This window comes from Malus domestica, chromosome 05 (assembly GCF_042453785.1).
Source record: "Malus domestica chromosome 05, GDT2T_hap1".
NCBI classification, from domain to species: Eukaryota; Viridiplantae; Streptophyta; class Magnoliopsida; order Rosales; family Rosaceae; genus Malus; species Malus domestica.
Window position 1 is genome coordinate 22943065 of NC_091665.1, and position 15758 is coordinate 22958822.

Below are 15758 nucleotides of genomic sequence, written 5' to 3' on the forward strand. Positions count from 1 at the left end.
GTGATTGTTTCTTCAAGTTCATGATCAATGCCAACACTTGGAAGACTTACTCTGAGGTGATGGCATAGGCTTACAACCACGCCTCCGCCGAAGCAAAGACATACCAAGGGAATCCCCATATGGTTAACCCTTATCAACAAGTAGGAAGTGGAAGTCAAGTTCTACCAAGTGAGGAGATCTTGGCCATTCAGACACCCATTGCATCATCTTCTGCCTCATTTAGCTACTCACTAAGTCACCAAACGTATTTGTCTCTTGGTAAGAGGAAGAATTTTTATTCTTAGCAAGCCCATTACAACAAGAAGGATAAAAGTTCGTATCAAGACAACCACGGGTGAATGTACCGTCGACTATTATGACTATGGGGCCAAGCCTCACTCTTTCAAAGTGGAAGACTAGGTACTGAAGGAAGTGCTATTATAAGAAGGCATACACATTACAAATGTTTTGAGTCTCAACCACTTGAGATCTTTAGTCACACAAGCCATTCGGCAAATATTTAAAGAAGAGGGAATTCAGACAACTTCTTCTGAGTCTTTTGCATTCCTAGCACTGGAATACTTGGTCTACGCTGACCTACCCCTATACTCCAACTCAGAGTTTCAACATGCGTACTTTGACACAAAATATGTGATACTAAGTGTTACAACCAACATGGTTCACATATCGAAAACATGGATCCTTTCATGCATAGCAAAACATTCATAAGCATCACTCATGTCAATCAACATAAACATCATACATTCCAACTCATTCATACATAAATATCATACATTCCAACACATTCATACATAAACATCATACATTTCAACACATCCATACATAAGCCAACTGTGTTTCGAAAGGGTTCAAAATACTTTGTGTCATTCGACACTTGCTACAATGTGCATCGACACCTTTCCCTTATTCTCACCAACCAAGTGATGAAATGTGAAGAAGTAACTCATCTTCGTGCCACCAACCAGGTGATGAAATGTACAACTTGTACTCTCTTTCATGTCACCAACCAGGTGATGAAATGTACAACCCGTACTCTAATATCATTTGGCAACTTGCCACTCGGGAAATTAAGGGAGCATTACCTCAACCTACATGCTTCACTCCCAAAGCTTCAACATACAAGCTTCACGAAAAGAAAAAAAATTCAAAGAACTTAGTGAATGAGGCATTGGTCTATTTAACACAATACGTTGAAATGAAACAAAACTTATTTATTGATATCTCCGATAAATTACAAATATGTACATATACATGAATCAAAATAAACAAACAAGATGGAGCCTTCACAAAGGTTGCTCAGGAGAAGTCTCAGCAGTCGGCAGAGCCCCAGAAAGAGGAGGCACCGAATGGTGATCATTTGGAGTCTCAGTACTAGGCAGAACCCTAAAAGGAGGAGGCACTGAAGGTTGATCATTTGGAGCTTTATTACGTGGTACAGCCCCAGAAGACGAAGGCAATAAATGCCCTTGGAACAAACCCATAAACCTCTGATGATCAAGTAAAATCTGATCATCAGATTCCTGCAACTGGTCAAGCTTCCTCTTCATGTTTGTAACATAGTCATGTGCGAGCATGTGCAACTGTTTATTCTCATGCTTGAGCCCTCTGATCTCCTGCTTGCGACTTATCACTTCAACCGCCAATGATTCAACTTGGCGGGTTCGAACAAATAAGCGTTGGGCCATATTAGACACAGAACCTGCACACTAAACACTAAGAGCCAGAGAATCCTTAACAGCCAACCCATCAGACCGTTTGGAAAGTAATCTGTTATCTCTACGAGTGAGAAGGTTCTTAACCACCATCGCAGCAGTCATATCATTCTTCATTACAGAGTCCCCAATGGTAAGAGGACTAGTAGGGGATAAGAACGATGGGCACCATATGTTGTCTTGAAGAGACATGGCTGCCTCTTTACCAAAGTTCAAGTCAAAACGACGGTCAGATAGGCCAGACATTTTCAGAAATGATGAAGCAAAATTGAGTCCAATAAACCTTTAAAGTACAAAAATAAGGGGAAAATTCATACAAGCAATAACTCTATGAACGTACTTCTTGCACACAACTGTTGCCCCTATAAAAGAAAGGGCAACAGGGCCGCTTGTTCAAAAATCGAAGAGACACCACTCTCCGGATTTTGAGAAGCGGATTTTCCTGAGTAAAATCTATTGACAATCTCCACACACAACATCAACTCCTCGGATACTTCAGATAACTTTGCCAAAGATCTCTGACAAAGTTTAGATACATAAATTTTGAAGGTCCAGCTACCCTACCATTACCTACAAGGATAAAGGAACAGCACCACTGGTTGATAACTGGAAAGTCCCTATGTGTGTCAACCTCCGTGCTTCGTGGCAAGGCAGACTGGCAAAAATGCTCAACCTTTACTCACATCGAGAAAACACTCCCAACAGGATTACTTGCTCAAAAATCGAAGAGGCACTGCTCCCTGAATCTCGAGAGCCAGACACCCACCAGGATTGCTTTCTCAAAAATTGAAGAGGCACCGTTATCCGAATCTCGAGAGCCAGACTCCCACCAGGATTGCTTTCTTAAAAATCGAAGAGTCACCGTTCTTCGAATCTCAAGAGCCAAACTTTCAACAGGATTGCTTTCTCAAAAATCGAAGAGACACAGCTATCTGAATCTCAAGAGCCAGACTTCCACCAGGATCGCTTTCTCAAAAATCGAAGAGGCACCGCTCTCTAAATCTCGAGAGCCAGATCCCCAATAGGATTGCTCAACGCTCTCCGAATCTCGAGAGCCAGATCCCCAACAGGATTGCTTGTTCGAAAACCGAAAAGGCACCGCTTTCTGAACTTCGAGAGTCAGATTTCCTTGGATAAAATTTGTTTGCAATCTTCACACGCAACATCAGCTTTCCAGATACCACAGACCACTTTTTCAAAGTGCTTTGACAAAGTTAAAATACGTGAAGCTTGCAGCTCTCATTACATTGCTATGACCAAGAAAGGTAAAGGAATAACATTACTACTTTTTGTTGGGGAAACTCCTATATATGTCGACCTCCATCCTCCACGGACCAGCAGACCTACAAAAATGCTCAACCCTTCCTCATATCTGATAGGGCACTCCCAACGAAGCCTCTCAAAATACTTAGCTTTCTTCCCCCCTAATAATACCTCTGCAAACCAGCCACACCAGAGCAAGAGTATCTCATATCATCAGGGTCAAAAGCAAGAGTATCTCATATCATGCTTTTTCCCTGTATTTTCCTTTGCCCTTGTTCTTACCTGCAAGATAATGAGAAAGAGAGTAATCAGTCAACACTTGGAATCAAGCTTCCAGTTAGAAACTAACTGCCTGGAACCCCTTGCTTGATTACTTACCTGGCATTGCTCTCGAGTACTCATCTTCAACATCTTGTGCTTCCAGAAAAGATACCACATCTGCCTGAGGAACAGATATGGCAAGTAAGAAGGATACAAGGAAGCATGTGGAGACAAGCGCAACAGAACATGTGCCCAGTGGCGAAGCCAGAATTTCTTGAGGGGAGGGGCGAACTTAAAAGAATGCAAGGTTAAAGAAAAATGACAACAACTAAATCTTTTTATCTAGTAATGTCTTCCATAATTAATCAATACAAACAAATTACAATTTGGAGATAATGTCTACGAATTGCTTCACGATAATTAGGTGGATAATCAATCATTCGACGTCTATGTGCAAGGTCTGCAAGAAGATTAGCCAATATTTCATCCAACTCAGTGACCTCACTTTGTTGTGACCTACCTCGAATATTTGAAGGATGACTTCTTAGAATATTTGAAGGAGGAGGAGGACTACTCAGAATATTTGAAAGATATAGTAGTAAAACGAGTGTGGGTTTAACATAGTGGATATAGTAGTAAAACAAACATAAGGATATATATTGGTACGCATAACAGGACTACGTCCACTGCCGTCTCTTTAATATATTACACGAGTTTTGATAACTCATTGGAATGACTTTATGAAATACGTCAAGTTTACTCTCATACGTGGCACACATGATAATTTCGCACGACAAACAAACTATGTTATGGATATTTTCATGTTGCAACAACTAGGAAATTACAATGATCAAATTTGATACAACTGAAAATATATTAAACAAAATTAAAATTTTGGCTTTAATGCTATGTATTGTTCAATCATACGAGTGTTTTCAATATTAAATTTGCTTTTCACAAATACTTAGATCTTATATTTTGATTCTCAACTGTTTATTTTCCGTATTATTCAATTATACGTAATATTTATATAAAAAATCCAACTACAAGAACCATAAACTCGTGATTTATCATATTTGGGGAAAATAGGGCTTCTATTTGATTGGACCATTTCGAACAATTTATCCCCAACAGGCCCAATTGAATCGGGGGTTACCCAGTGGAGTTTTAGACTTGGGTCTGTAGCAACTTACCCGGTTGCAGAGAAGCATCGAAAATCCGAAACGAAGAAGAAGGTGGTGTTTCGTACGGAGCACCGGAGCAAAGGAAACAATCAGACATGGGAGAGGTAGTAGAAGCCGTATCGGAGCACCGGAACTCATTCGCAGCTCCAATTGTATTCGTAATCGTCGTCGCATTCCAGAGGAGATGAACCAGTGAGGTTTCCGGCGAGGGGAGTGGCGAACCCAGCTTTCCAGTGGTGTTTTCCGGCGAGGGGAGTGGCGGCCGCCACTCCTCGCCCCCACGTGGCTTCGCCACTGATTGTTAACAAGAAACATGAAATATTTGTAACTCAATTTTATAAACAAAATGATCACAGACCTTTTCATCAACCAATATACAATGGAGCCTTGTGTTATCACCCATGCTTGGAAATTTCTGTGTCCATATTCTACAGACACGTACTTTAATTTTGGCAACTTTTTTATATGCTACCAATTGATCAAGGGGAGTTGGACCTTTGTTTTCCATTTAACCCATCCAAATCAAATACAAATTTTCTAAATTTACAAATAGTCTATACAGAAAGCTTAAACCACAAAAAATTATACCATATTAGTCTAGGACAATAACGTAGCCAGTGGCGAAGCCAGAATTTCTTGAGGGGAGGGGCGAACTTAAAAGAATGCAAGGTTAAAGAAAAATGACAACAACTAAATCTTTTTATCTAGTAATGTCTTCCATAATTAATCAATACAAACAAATTACAATTTGGAGATAATGTCTACGAATTGCTTCACGATAATTAGGTGGATAATCAATCATTCGACGTCTATGTGCAAGGTCTGCAAGAAGATTAGCCAATATTTCATCCAACTCAGTGACCTCACTTTGTTGTGACCTACCTCGAATATTTGAAGGATGACTTCTTAGAATATTTGAAGGAGGAGGAGGACTACTCAGAATATTTGAAAGATATAGTAGTAAAACGAGTGTGGGTTTAACATAGTGGATATAGTAGTAAAACAAACATAAGGATATATATTGGTACGCATAACAGGACTACGTCCACTGCCGTCTCTTTAATATATTACACGAGTTTTGATAACTCATTGGAATGACTTTATGAAATACGTCAAGTTTACTCTCATACGTGGCACACATGATAATTTCGCACGACAAACAAACTATGTTATGGATATTTTCATGTTGCAACAACTAGGAAATTACAATGATCAAATTTGATACAACTGAAAATATATTAAACAAAATTAAAATTTTGGCTTTAATGCTATGTATTGTTCAATCATACGAGTGTTTTCAATATTAAATTTGCTTTTCACAAATACTTAGATCTTATATTTTGATTCTCAACTGTTTATTTTCCGTATTATTCAATTATACGTAATATTTATATAAAAAATCCAACTACAAGAACCATAAACTCGTGATTTATCATATTTGGGGAAAATAGGGCTTCTATTTGATTGGACCATTTCGAACAATTTATCCCCAACAGGCCCAATTGAATCGGGGGTTACCCAGTGGAGTTTTAGACTTGGGTCTGTAGCAACTTACCCGGTTGCAGAGAAGCATCGAAAATCCGAAACGAAGAAGAAGGTGGTGTTTCGTACGGAGCACCGGAGCAAAGGAAACAATCAGACATGGGAGAGGTAGTAGAAGCCGTATCGGAGCACCGGAACTCATTCGCAGCTCCAATTGTATTCGTAATCGTCGTCGCATTCCAGAGGAGATGAACCAGTGAGGTTTCCGGCGAGGGGAGTGGCGAACCCAGCTTTCCAGTGGTGTTTTCCGGCGAGGGGAGTGGCGGCCGCCACTCCTCGCCCCCACGTGGCTTCGCCACTGCATGTGCCAATTCATCTATTACTTTGTCAACAGTAAAAGTATCTCATATCATCAAGGTCGAACGCACTCTTGATTTAATAGACTTGTTTTGACCCTTAAATTCTTGAGTCGGCCTTACACTTTGGAGGAAACTAGAAAACCCTTCAGCCCAGTTCAAAAATAAGCCTGTGGAAAGTTACTTCTTCAAAAGCAAAAGTATCTTATATCATCTCTTCTCATTTTTCTTCTCCTTATCCTTCTTATTGCCTGCAAAATAGGGAGAATGAGAACAATCAGCCGAAACTCAAAATCAAACTTCTGATCTGGGATAGATTGCTTGGAACTCTGATTGCTTACCTTGTCTGTCACCTCTTTCGGCAGATCTCCTCGCTCAGAGACTTGGGGGATTCCTACTATAGGGTTTGTATCGCGCTTGACCAAGTTCGAAACTACAAGTAAACTTCAAGTGAAATTGATACATTACCTTGTGCATCTTCATCCGTTAAAGATACCACCCTTGGATGGAGGAAAAGTACTTCCAAAGAAGATGCCACATCTACCTATGAGACAGATAAGGCAAGTGAAAACGATACCACACTTCGGTACTTAGAAGTTTCGTGATTACTCAATGGCTTGGATCTTGCAAGTCCCCAACCGAGGAGCTTCCCTTACTCGGGAACTTAGGGGAGCACTGTTTGTACCATACTTGACCAATCCCGAAACTACTGAGCACCGGTCAACGTTATACCATCAAGGATCCACAAGAGTTTCCCTCCAACCAAGAGGCCAATCACAGCGCGACACATGTCAACACCAAGAGACCAATCACAAGGTGACACATGTCAACATCAAAGGCCAATCACAACATGACTCATGTCAAGGCCAGAATAAAGTTAGAAACTCGCTTCTATAAAAGGAGATCATTCTCCTACAATAATCCCTAATGTCATTTGTACTAAATCATTCACTAGTACTCACTAAAGGAGAGCTTGAACCTACGTACTTGTGTAAACCCTTCACAATTAATGAGAATTCCTCTACTCTGTGGACGTAGTCAATCTAGGTGAACCACGTACATCTTATGTTTGCTTCCCTGCCTCTATCCATTTACATACTTATCCACACTAGTGACCAGAGCAATCTAGCAAAGGTCACAAACTTGGCATTTTATGTTGTACCAAAGTCCTCACTGATTTTGTGCATCAACATAATTAATTACAGTAATGCTAGGTAGACAAAAAAGACTAAAATTGCAAACTAATGTTGGTTCACCAATAAAAAAATAAGCACGTTAATCAAAACTTAAATAATAATTCAACCATTAACTTCCATGTTATTTAGTTTACAGAATTTAGTCTACAGATTTAGTCACCCTAGCAATACCAATTAAGTATATCGCATGAAGTTATGTCACTGGTGGATTATGAGGACTAGATTATTGTAGTCTATACAAATGTTTCTCAGTTGTCTCTGCAGTATGTGAATAAGAACCCTAAAAATCACTATTTAGCTAAAATACATACAATAGGCAAGGAACTAATGAAAGAGAGCCAATATAAACAAATATTAAAGTTAAATTATTTTCTCAGTATCAGAATACAATGGGGATATTTACAATGGGAGTATTGTCAACCCTTCAGGAAACAAAATTGAAGAGTTTTGTTTAGTGATGTTGGCCATGACATTAGAAGGAATGTAAACAAGAACGGTGACCAGTGACGGCCTCTTCAGTGCACGGAATAGTGATGCCACCCATCGGATGAGTGAATCCAAACTTTTCTTCACTGCAGCTTAGCAAGTCTTTGAACCACTAGTGGATCAAGTATGATATTGGTACTACAAGTCTCTTCTTCTGCTCCTCTCCTACATATACAGCAAAGTGGCCTTTTGGGACATTCGCTGTACTCATCCTCGATTGCTTACCCGTCAAGAGAGATCGCCGGATGATTGATAGCAAGCTCAAACCCATGTTTTATGTGGAATATTGATATGCCTTCAATAATTGAGAGATTTTTAATGAGAAATTTTTGTGATAATAGAGTGTGAAAACTTGGGGTGAAGATTTGTATATCTACTTTGCAGCATATATAGGGGTGGAAATAATACGGATGATATATGGTAATCAGATTCTTCTGTCCTCTCACTAATTTATCAAAAGTTGATCGGTCAATTAATCTGATGTATAAAGGTAGCAAGTTGCAAAATCATGCCTACTCAACCCTACCCTACCCCTCGCATTTCTCTGTCAAACCCTAATTTGAATGTCTTGTAGACTAAAGTACCTGATCTTCTTGGATAAGCCTAATCTTCCATGTATGGCCAATAAATCATAATACGCAGAATGTGAAAATCGCTTCCCTTGGCATATCAAACTTGACTAAATGGAGAGAAGAAAAAAAACAAGAAAAGAAAATTGAAAACGGTATCTTTCAATGCATTACATATCACAGAAAGATATCATGTCAGCTTAAGTTGGTTCTGTGCTTCCCATCAACCTTACCATCAACTTCAATTCTGGCCCCAAGTTTAATCGCCATGTTTTTGTCACAGTACACATCACATGGGGCGATAACCTAGCTTGTTCCTTGTCCGGTTGACATTTCGAAAACCCGGGGCTGAGAACTTCTGTTTGCTGGAAGAAAGAATGCCCACAGTGAATTTTATCTATCTTATTAGAGTCCCTAGTTCCTGTGTTCTCTAGGTTATATGTTGTATCCAGCTGGTGGCATATACAAAGTGGAATAATTTCTGCAGCCAATATGTGTTCATTGGTAGTAGGCCATGATATATCATATAATTGTGAAGTTGTATGAAATCTGTCATGTCATATATCATTAGTTGGGAGACAACTCCATGTGATCCCTCATGAAATATGTCCAGAAACAAATCCAAATAATACATGGAGAACATTCAGGTACTCTAAAGTAAAGTTTCCGTATGGATTCTTTGTGGATTTCGGTGTTAAATTCACGGTTAGAACCTATCCTTACAAAACCATCTTAACGAAAATGTGCCTATATGTTCAAACCACCGAGAGAAATGGGAACTATGCTAACATAGCCCCGTGGTTTTAATCTACCCGCCTTCAAGATACATTCAAGCTCCAAGTGACAGAAAACGAGATAAGTGGTGTAGAGCTAACAAGTTAAAAGTATTGTAAACATGCTAAAACATAGCCGGTCTTGAGATTTTAAGGGGCTTTAGATATGAGGACCCTGTGCAAATGCTCCACCTGCATTGCCCCAGGGCCGGCCCTGTGTTGAAACATTTCTATACACAAAGCATTACTAGTATTTACTATTTTTAGTTTAACTTTGTAAGATTTTTATTTTATTTTCTTTGTTTTTAAATTTGTATCATCTATAGGCTACTTTGGTTTTATCTAAATGAGGTAGGGCAAGATGCTTGTCTGGAAGGTGACAGGTTTGGCCAATACCAGATGAAAGGCCACAAAAACAAAAAAGTGGACAGACCAAACCATGTGAATCCTCATGGCCAATATCTTACCCTTTTCATCTATATAAACTCAATTGGTTACACAACCAACACAAGTCTCACATTAGTTCTTCACCATTTATCCACTTCCATTGTTCTACAATTTCTTTGCACTCTTTTGCTTGTTCTTCCTTTAGACCGCCATGGGTTTTCGTTTGCCCGGAAAGAAAAATCATCGACACTCGACCTCAAACCAGGCTGCCTCAAGAGCTGTCAATGTTCCCAAGGGCTACTTTGCAGTCTATGTTGGGGAAAGACAAAGAAAGCGGTTTGTGATTCCGATATCATACTTGAACGACCCTTCATTCCAAGATTTGCTGAGTCAGGCTGAAGAAGAATTTGGATATGATCATCCAATGGGTGGAATCACAATCCCTTGCAGTGAAGACAGATTCCTTCACCTCATTACTAACTCCAGTGGATGCTAACATAGAGTTTTGACATCAAGGACAGCTGAAAGATAACTTCTTGACATCGATTTTTGCCAAAGCGGAGGAGAACTGGAGGCTAACAATATGGATTTAAGTACAGCTAGGGCAACAGATATTCAGAAGGATGCTTACCCATGTATCCGAAATTCGGATTTTTCTAATCCATATTTTTTTTGTCCGGGGACCTCTCTAATCTTTAAGTGACAAGATTATGAGCCAATTATGAATGTATGAGACGACTACTGTTGTAAACTTCATCTTAATCAGATTTATTGAATTTTTCTTCCTTTATCATTGATGTTTATTGTTTATCTTTAATCTGTTTTTCTCACAAATAATGGTTGCACAGAAATACAATCCATCGATCTACATAAATGATAATTTGACTTTTGACTACTTATATACTGAAACATACTTTTGGGGATCTAATTAATCTGGCTCATGATTCTCTTAGCCTTTACATCTCACCCAAATGAAAAATTCACAATCCTTCATTTATTTTTGACAAACCTTAACAGGCGACTGAAAAGCAATTAAAATAAGTACAGGATACAGATGGTTACATACAAGAGCAAAGTTGTCAGCTCTGCTGGAGTCCGCTAGGCCATGTCTGATTCTTCACTGGTTTCAGAATAGCTTCAACCTCTGCTAGAATTTTCTCATTCTTGCCAATGGTCGCGAGCTCCACAGCAGCAGCGACATTTTCCTCAACCTGATTATTTAAACAATCATGTAGTACTTAAGACAGATGAATGATCTATATGAACGAAGGCATTTTATAACATAATAAAAAGGGTTTTCTATGTGATGTCAATGTGACAGGACCATGTAGGTATTCATTTACTTGACATGATCACGAGTTTGTGCGACTATAAAACTATAGAGCTGGGTGGAATCTACATTCCCCGACTCTAAAATCAGAACAGAATGAGCAAGTTAAATGCAAATGATGGTTGGGAACCTGATTAATAGAGTTCATGCCGACCAGCACTGATGAGATATCCTTATTGGACAAGCTGTATTGCAGAGCTAACTTTGAAATATTATTCCCTCTCTCTTTACAATAGACAGCAGCAGCTCGGCAAGCAGACTGTAAGAACATAAAACACATTAAATCAGTTATGATTTCCAAATCACATTAAAGAAGACAGGATTGCATGAATATAGCACCAGCTGGAATTCATGCATCGAGAATGTTAACCTTCAGTTCAGCAGATGCAGGGTGCCATTCTGGAGGACCATTCTCAGTAAGCAGACCCATTGCAAGTGGAGAAGCACTAATGATTCCAACACCTTTGCTCTTGAGGTATGGTATTAGATCCTCCAATGTTGAATCATTAATACCGTAGTGGCAATATGACAGGACCACGTCCACCATGCCAGCTGGTATACGATCAAGAACATATGTGAAAATTCCCAATGGAAGTCCTGTGATACCAATGAAACGAATCTTCCCAGCTTCTTTCAGTTTCTTTAAGGCAGGGATTGTCTCGTTTACAATCTGTTAACCAAAATAAACGGGAACACACAAGCTTGATCATTACAACGTATCAATTGAGATGATATTCCCTAACAGACAGAAAGGGAAAAAAAAAAGGAACAACTCTACATGTCACACTGTGAATTAAAGCAAATAAACCAACACAAATTGAAGAACGCAAACAAGAAATGCCAAAGCACCTGGTCCAGAGACCCAAATTCAATGTCATGGCATTGCAGTATATCGACGTAATCTAGCTGCAATCTCTCCAAGCTCTCATCAATGCTCTTAGTCACTCTATCAGCACTGAAATCAAAACCGTCAGCATAGCGTCCACACTTGGTTGCCACAACGTACTCGCTTCTCGGCACACCTAGAGCTTTTAGCGTTTTACCAAGCACCTTTTCTGACAAAGTCCCTCCATAATACCTAAAAATTTGGAAGAAAAAGGGTAAAATGAACATATAAAAAGTTCTATGACTTCTTCCATAGAACAAATACAAGATCATATTTGATCATCAAATTTTAATGTCTATTTACATCTCATCTCTCAACCAAACAGGTTTTTCTGGATCACAAACAATGGGAACTCTAAAAGTATCAAAATTTTCCTTTGATCATCAGTCATATTAATCCCAACTCTTCATTTTCTCAGCAACCAAACAGAAGCATCAGAAAAGTAATTCCCTTTAAATTCCCGCTAATCATCTCCAACCAAACACCCCATTACAATTGACAAAGTTTCAATCTTTCTGGCTGCATTATAAATTAAGTTTACTCTTTAATCTAACCATGAGAAAACATGCTCAATTTTACGAAAATTCCTTAAATTCCTCAAATTTTCTTGGTATCCATACAGAACAAGAATAAGGGTTACCCACAAAACTTAAAACTTGAGAGAGGATCAAAAGTTACATACGGAGAGGTGTCAAAGAAGTTGATGCCTCGGCGGAAGGCTTCGCGAACAGAGCCGATGGCTTCGTCATCGGAGACGGGACCGAAGACGTTGCCGAGAGGGGAGGCCCCGAAGCCGACACAGCTGAGCTTGAGGCCTGTGTTGCCAAGCTCTCGGAGTTCAACCTTTGGCAGCGGTTGTGAAGCCATTGTTTTGTTGTTCTGTTGGATGTTGTTGGGAAGCACCGAAGTGGAAGTGAAGTGAGAAATACGTCCCAATCGGATTAAATAACTGAAAACTGAAATTCTTTTTTTTGTTTTTTTTTTTTTTTAAAGAATTTTTGCATTCCCACTTAGAAAATAAAATTTTCATGATGAAACCGTTTAATATTTTAATTTTCATTGAACAATATTCTTAAAAAAATTATTCGAATTAAAAATTGTTTGTATCAAATAAATGAATGGTTTATTATTTATATGTTACTTGATACTTATATGGTTGATTTATTTGGTACATTTGGATGATTAAAGGATCTCCAATTCAAATGACTTTTTACAAGGGTGATCTTCAAATTGAACTCATGAGTTCAATATATTAAACTCATGAGTGTGATACTTAGAAAATAATAGATTCTAAAGTATGACTTTCACAGTTATTGAATTTAACAATAATATAACAGTAGTGTATTACATATTAAAATCAGGCTGCCTGATTCCTATGTATAGATATAACACTCACTCAAACTAGTTTGAAATGCCTTTAGTACTACGATCCAATTGAATTCATATTTATTTGTAAATGAACGGTCTTTTTGAAGTTTGTAGATGATGATTTCGAAACCAATTTATTGACCCCACCTCTTAGTGTCAATATATCATTGTGAAAGAAAATACAAAACGATACTAAATTAAATTAGCATAAATGCTAAAACGTTTTACTATTAGCACTTCAAAATAGTCTACTTTACCTTCTCTATTCACCCGAGCCAAACTAGAAAAATAAGGTCATTTGAAAGCCAACTGAGCTGGAACTCAAAAAAATTTAAATCATGCTTCAGCTCTAGGAACTTTGTTCGAGGTTGTGCTGAGCTTCAGCTCAAATAATATTAATCGAGCCGACCTTAAACACCTTGGTATTCGACTTGGCTCAGTTCATAATATGCGGTCATGAAACAGAGATTAAGTGGAATAGAATTAATTGGATGATAGAGTCATGGAAACACCTATTTATTCATTTTTTTTACATTTTTTCTCCATGGAACAATATACTATCTACTGCGAAACATGGAAGAATTGAAATTTTAGATCAAAACATTATGTATGGATGGCATGAACTGCCTAAACAAGAATTCTTGAACAACGAACAACCAGAGCTATTACTCACTACATCAAAAAAAAAAAAAAAAAAAAAAACAAATAGAGCACAAGTTTCTTCTTTCATATATTTGACTTTGTAAACTTTTAAACGTAATTTTTCTTAGACTAAGATTTGTAACGTTCATTTCATCTTTCGTAAAAACAAAATATTTCTCGAGGAGAGTGAGTGACCAAAACTTATCAAACGTTTGCTATTCAATTGTGTGGTTAGCAAGAAATGAGAGAGAGAGAGAGAGAGAGAGAGTTTGTTGATAACGAAATTTTGGTCCTCTTGCATAAATTTGGTCTAAGATTAGAGATGATGTACTTGTACAGCTTGAAAATCTACAAAATATGATTACAAAGAAATGTGCTATAGTCGATTGACACGATTTGTACAACTAAATTGCGGGAAACTTGTGCAACAAATTAGGTAGGAAACTTCCCTCTGCAAAGATACTTCCTTTGAATTTTTGTCCTCCCTTGCCAACATGCAACGCTTCACCGCCTTCATTTTTGTTTGATAGTAATGGCATATCTTATTGGAGTAGGATTATCTCCCCTCTTATTCTCATCCTCTTCCTTTCCATCCTTTCACACTTTACTTTTTGTCTTATTGTCTTTATAAAAAAAAAACATCAATATAAGATGTTGATGTGGTTTAACTGTAAGTATTCAAGTAGGGGGAGAGAGAATCCTCCTTTATCTCCTATCTTATTTACTATGTTGGTATATAACACCCCTCCCTCCCCCCCCCCAAAAAAAAGAACTAGAGAGCATTAGGGGTGGGTTCGGTTCAAATCGGTTCGGTTTTTTGTCAAAACCGAAACCAAACCGAAATTTCGGTTCGGTTTGGTTCGGTCCATTTTTTTCGGTTTTTTTTGTTCGGTTTTTTTTCGGTTCGTTTTTTTCCGGTTTGATTTCAGTTCGTTTTCGGTTTTTTGTTTTTTTTTTTTCAAAAAATGAAAAACATTGAAATTTAAAATTTTAACATCTCCAACACAATCATAACATAAGCATTCTAACTAGAATCAAAGACAATGAAAATAAACATTTAAAGTTGAACTAAAATCATCAATCAAGTCTTCCAAAGTCCAAACTAACAACTTCACAACACAAAAATTGTACAAATGACATAAAAAGTTAAATTGTATGATGTTGTTCAAAGATCAGGGTTGTTTGCTTGTAACTGCATGTTGACAACTTGATTAGTAAAAGTAATGTGTGGGTGGATTTATTTAGTGTGTGTTGGATTCTTTTCCATCACAAATTACGCAAGTAATCTACCCGAAATAAATGTTTATGGATTATGTTACATGTTATATGAGAGTAGATTTGGAAAAGAAAGTTGGGGCAGAAGTAGACAGTGCTATAGAGATGGATGTAGGTACTTCAGGAGGAGGTTTGGTTCCAGAACCTTTTATGGGGGTGAAATAATAGGTTAGGGTTTAGAGTTTTTATAGGCATTTTTTTAATATTTTGAGCTTAAAGTTTGGCAACACATTGGGTTTAGCACATTTTAACTTACAAATTGGGTTTAGAAAATAATACCCAAAACAAATAATTAAATAAAAAAAATTAATTTAATTAATTCGGTTCGGTTTCTAGATCACTAAAACCAAACCAAACCAAAAGAATTCAGTTCGGTTCAGTTTTTTCAATTTGGTTCGGTTTTTTCGGTTTCGGTTCGGTTTGGTTTTCGGTTTTTTTTCGATTTTCGGTTTTTTGAACCCACCCCTAGAGAGCATGTAGTTATTAATTCATATGTTCCATATCTTAATTTAGCCGATTACCCCTTATTTGAATTTGGGTCTTGAACTGAAATAGATGAACCGAGATGATCATGTGAATCAAGTCACA

At 37.9% G+C, this 15758-nt stretch overlaps 2 protein-coding genes across 2 annotated transcripts; one reads left to right on the forward strand and one right to left on the reverse strand.

The window, feature by feature from the left end:
- Window positions 1–9779: 9779 nt before the first annotated feature.
- LOC103436243 (auxin-induced protein 15A-like) lies at window positions 9780–10459 on the forward strand. Its single transcript, XM_008374667.4, has one exon. It carries the CDS (start codon window positions 9881–9883, stop codon window positions 10163–10165), a length of 285 nt encoding a protein of 94 aa, XP_008372889.3. The 5' UTR covers window positions 9780–9880; the 3' UTR covers window positions 10166–10459.
- Window positions 10460–10617: 158 nt separating this feature from the next.
- Window positions 10618–12757, reverse strand: LOC103436244 (L-galactose dehydrogenase). Its single transcript, NM_001294085.1, is given in 5 exon segments — window positions 10618–10880; window positions 11130–11258; window positions 11370–11669; window positions 11849–12077; window positions 12568–12757. Coding segments are annotated over 5 exon segments (975 nt in total). The 5' UTR covers window positions 12753–12757; the 3' UTR covers window positions 10618–10748.
- Between the last annotated feature and the right edge of the window lie 3001 nt (window positions 12758–15758).

Bases quoted from the DNA above. Each gene is read 5' to 3' on its own strand.
- LOC103436243 (XM_008374667.4), top strand. From the start codon at position 9,881: ATGGGTTTTCGTTTGCCCGGAAAGAAAAATCATCGACACTCGACCTCA.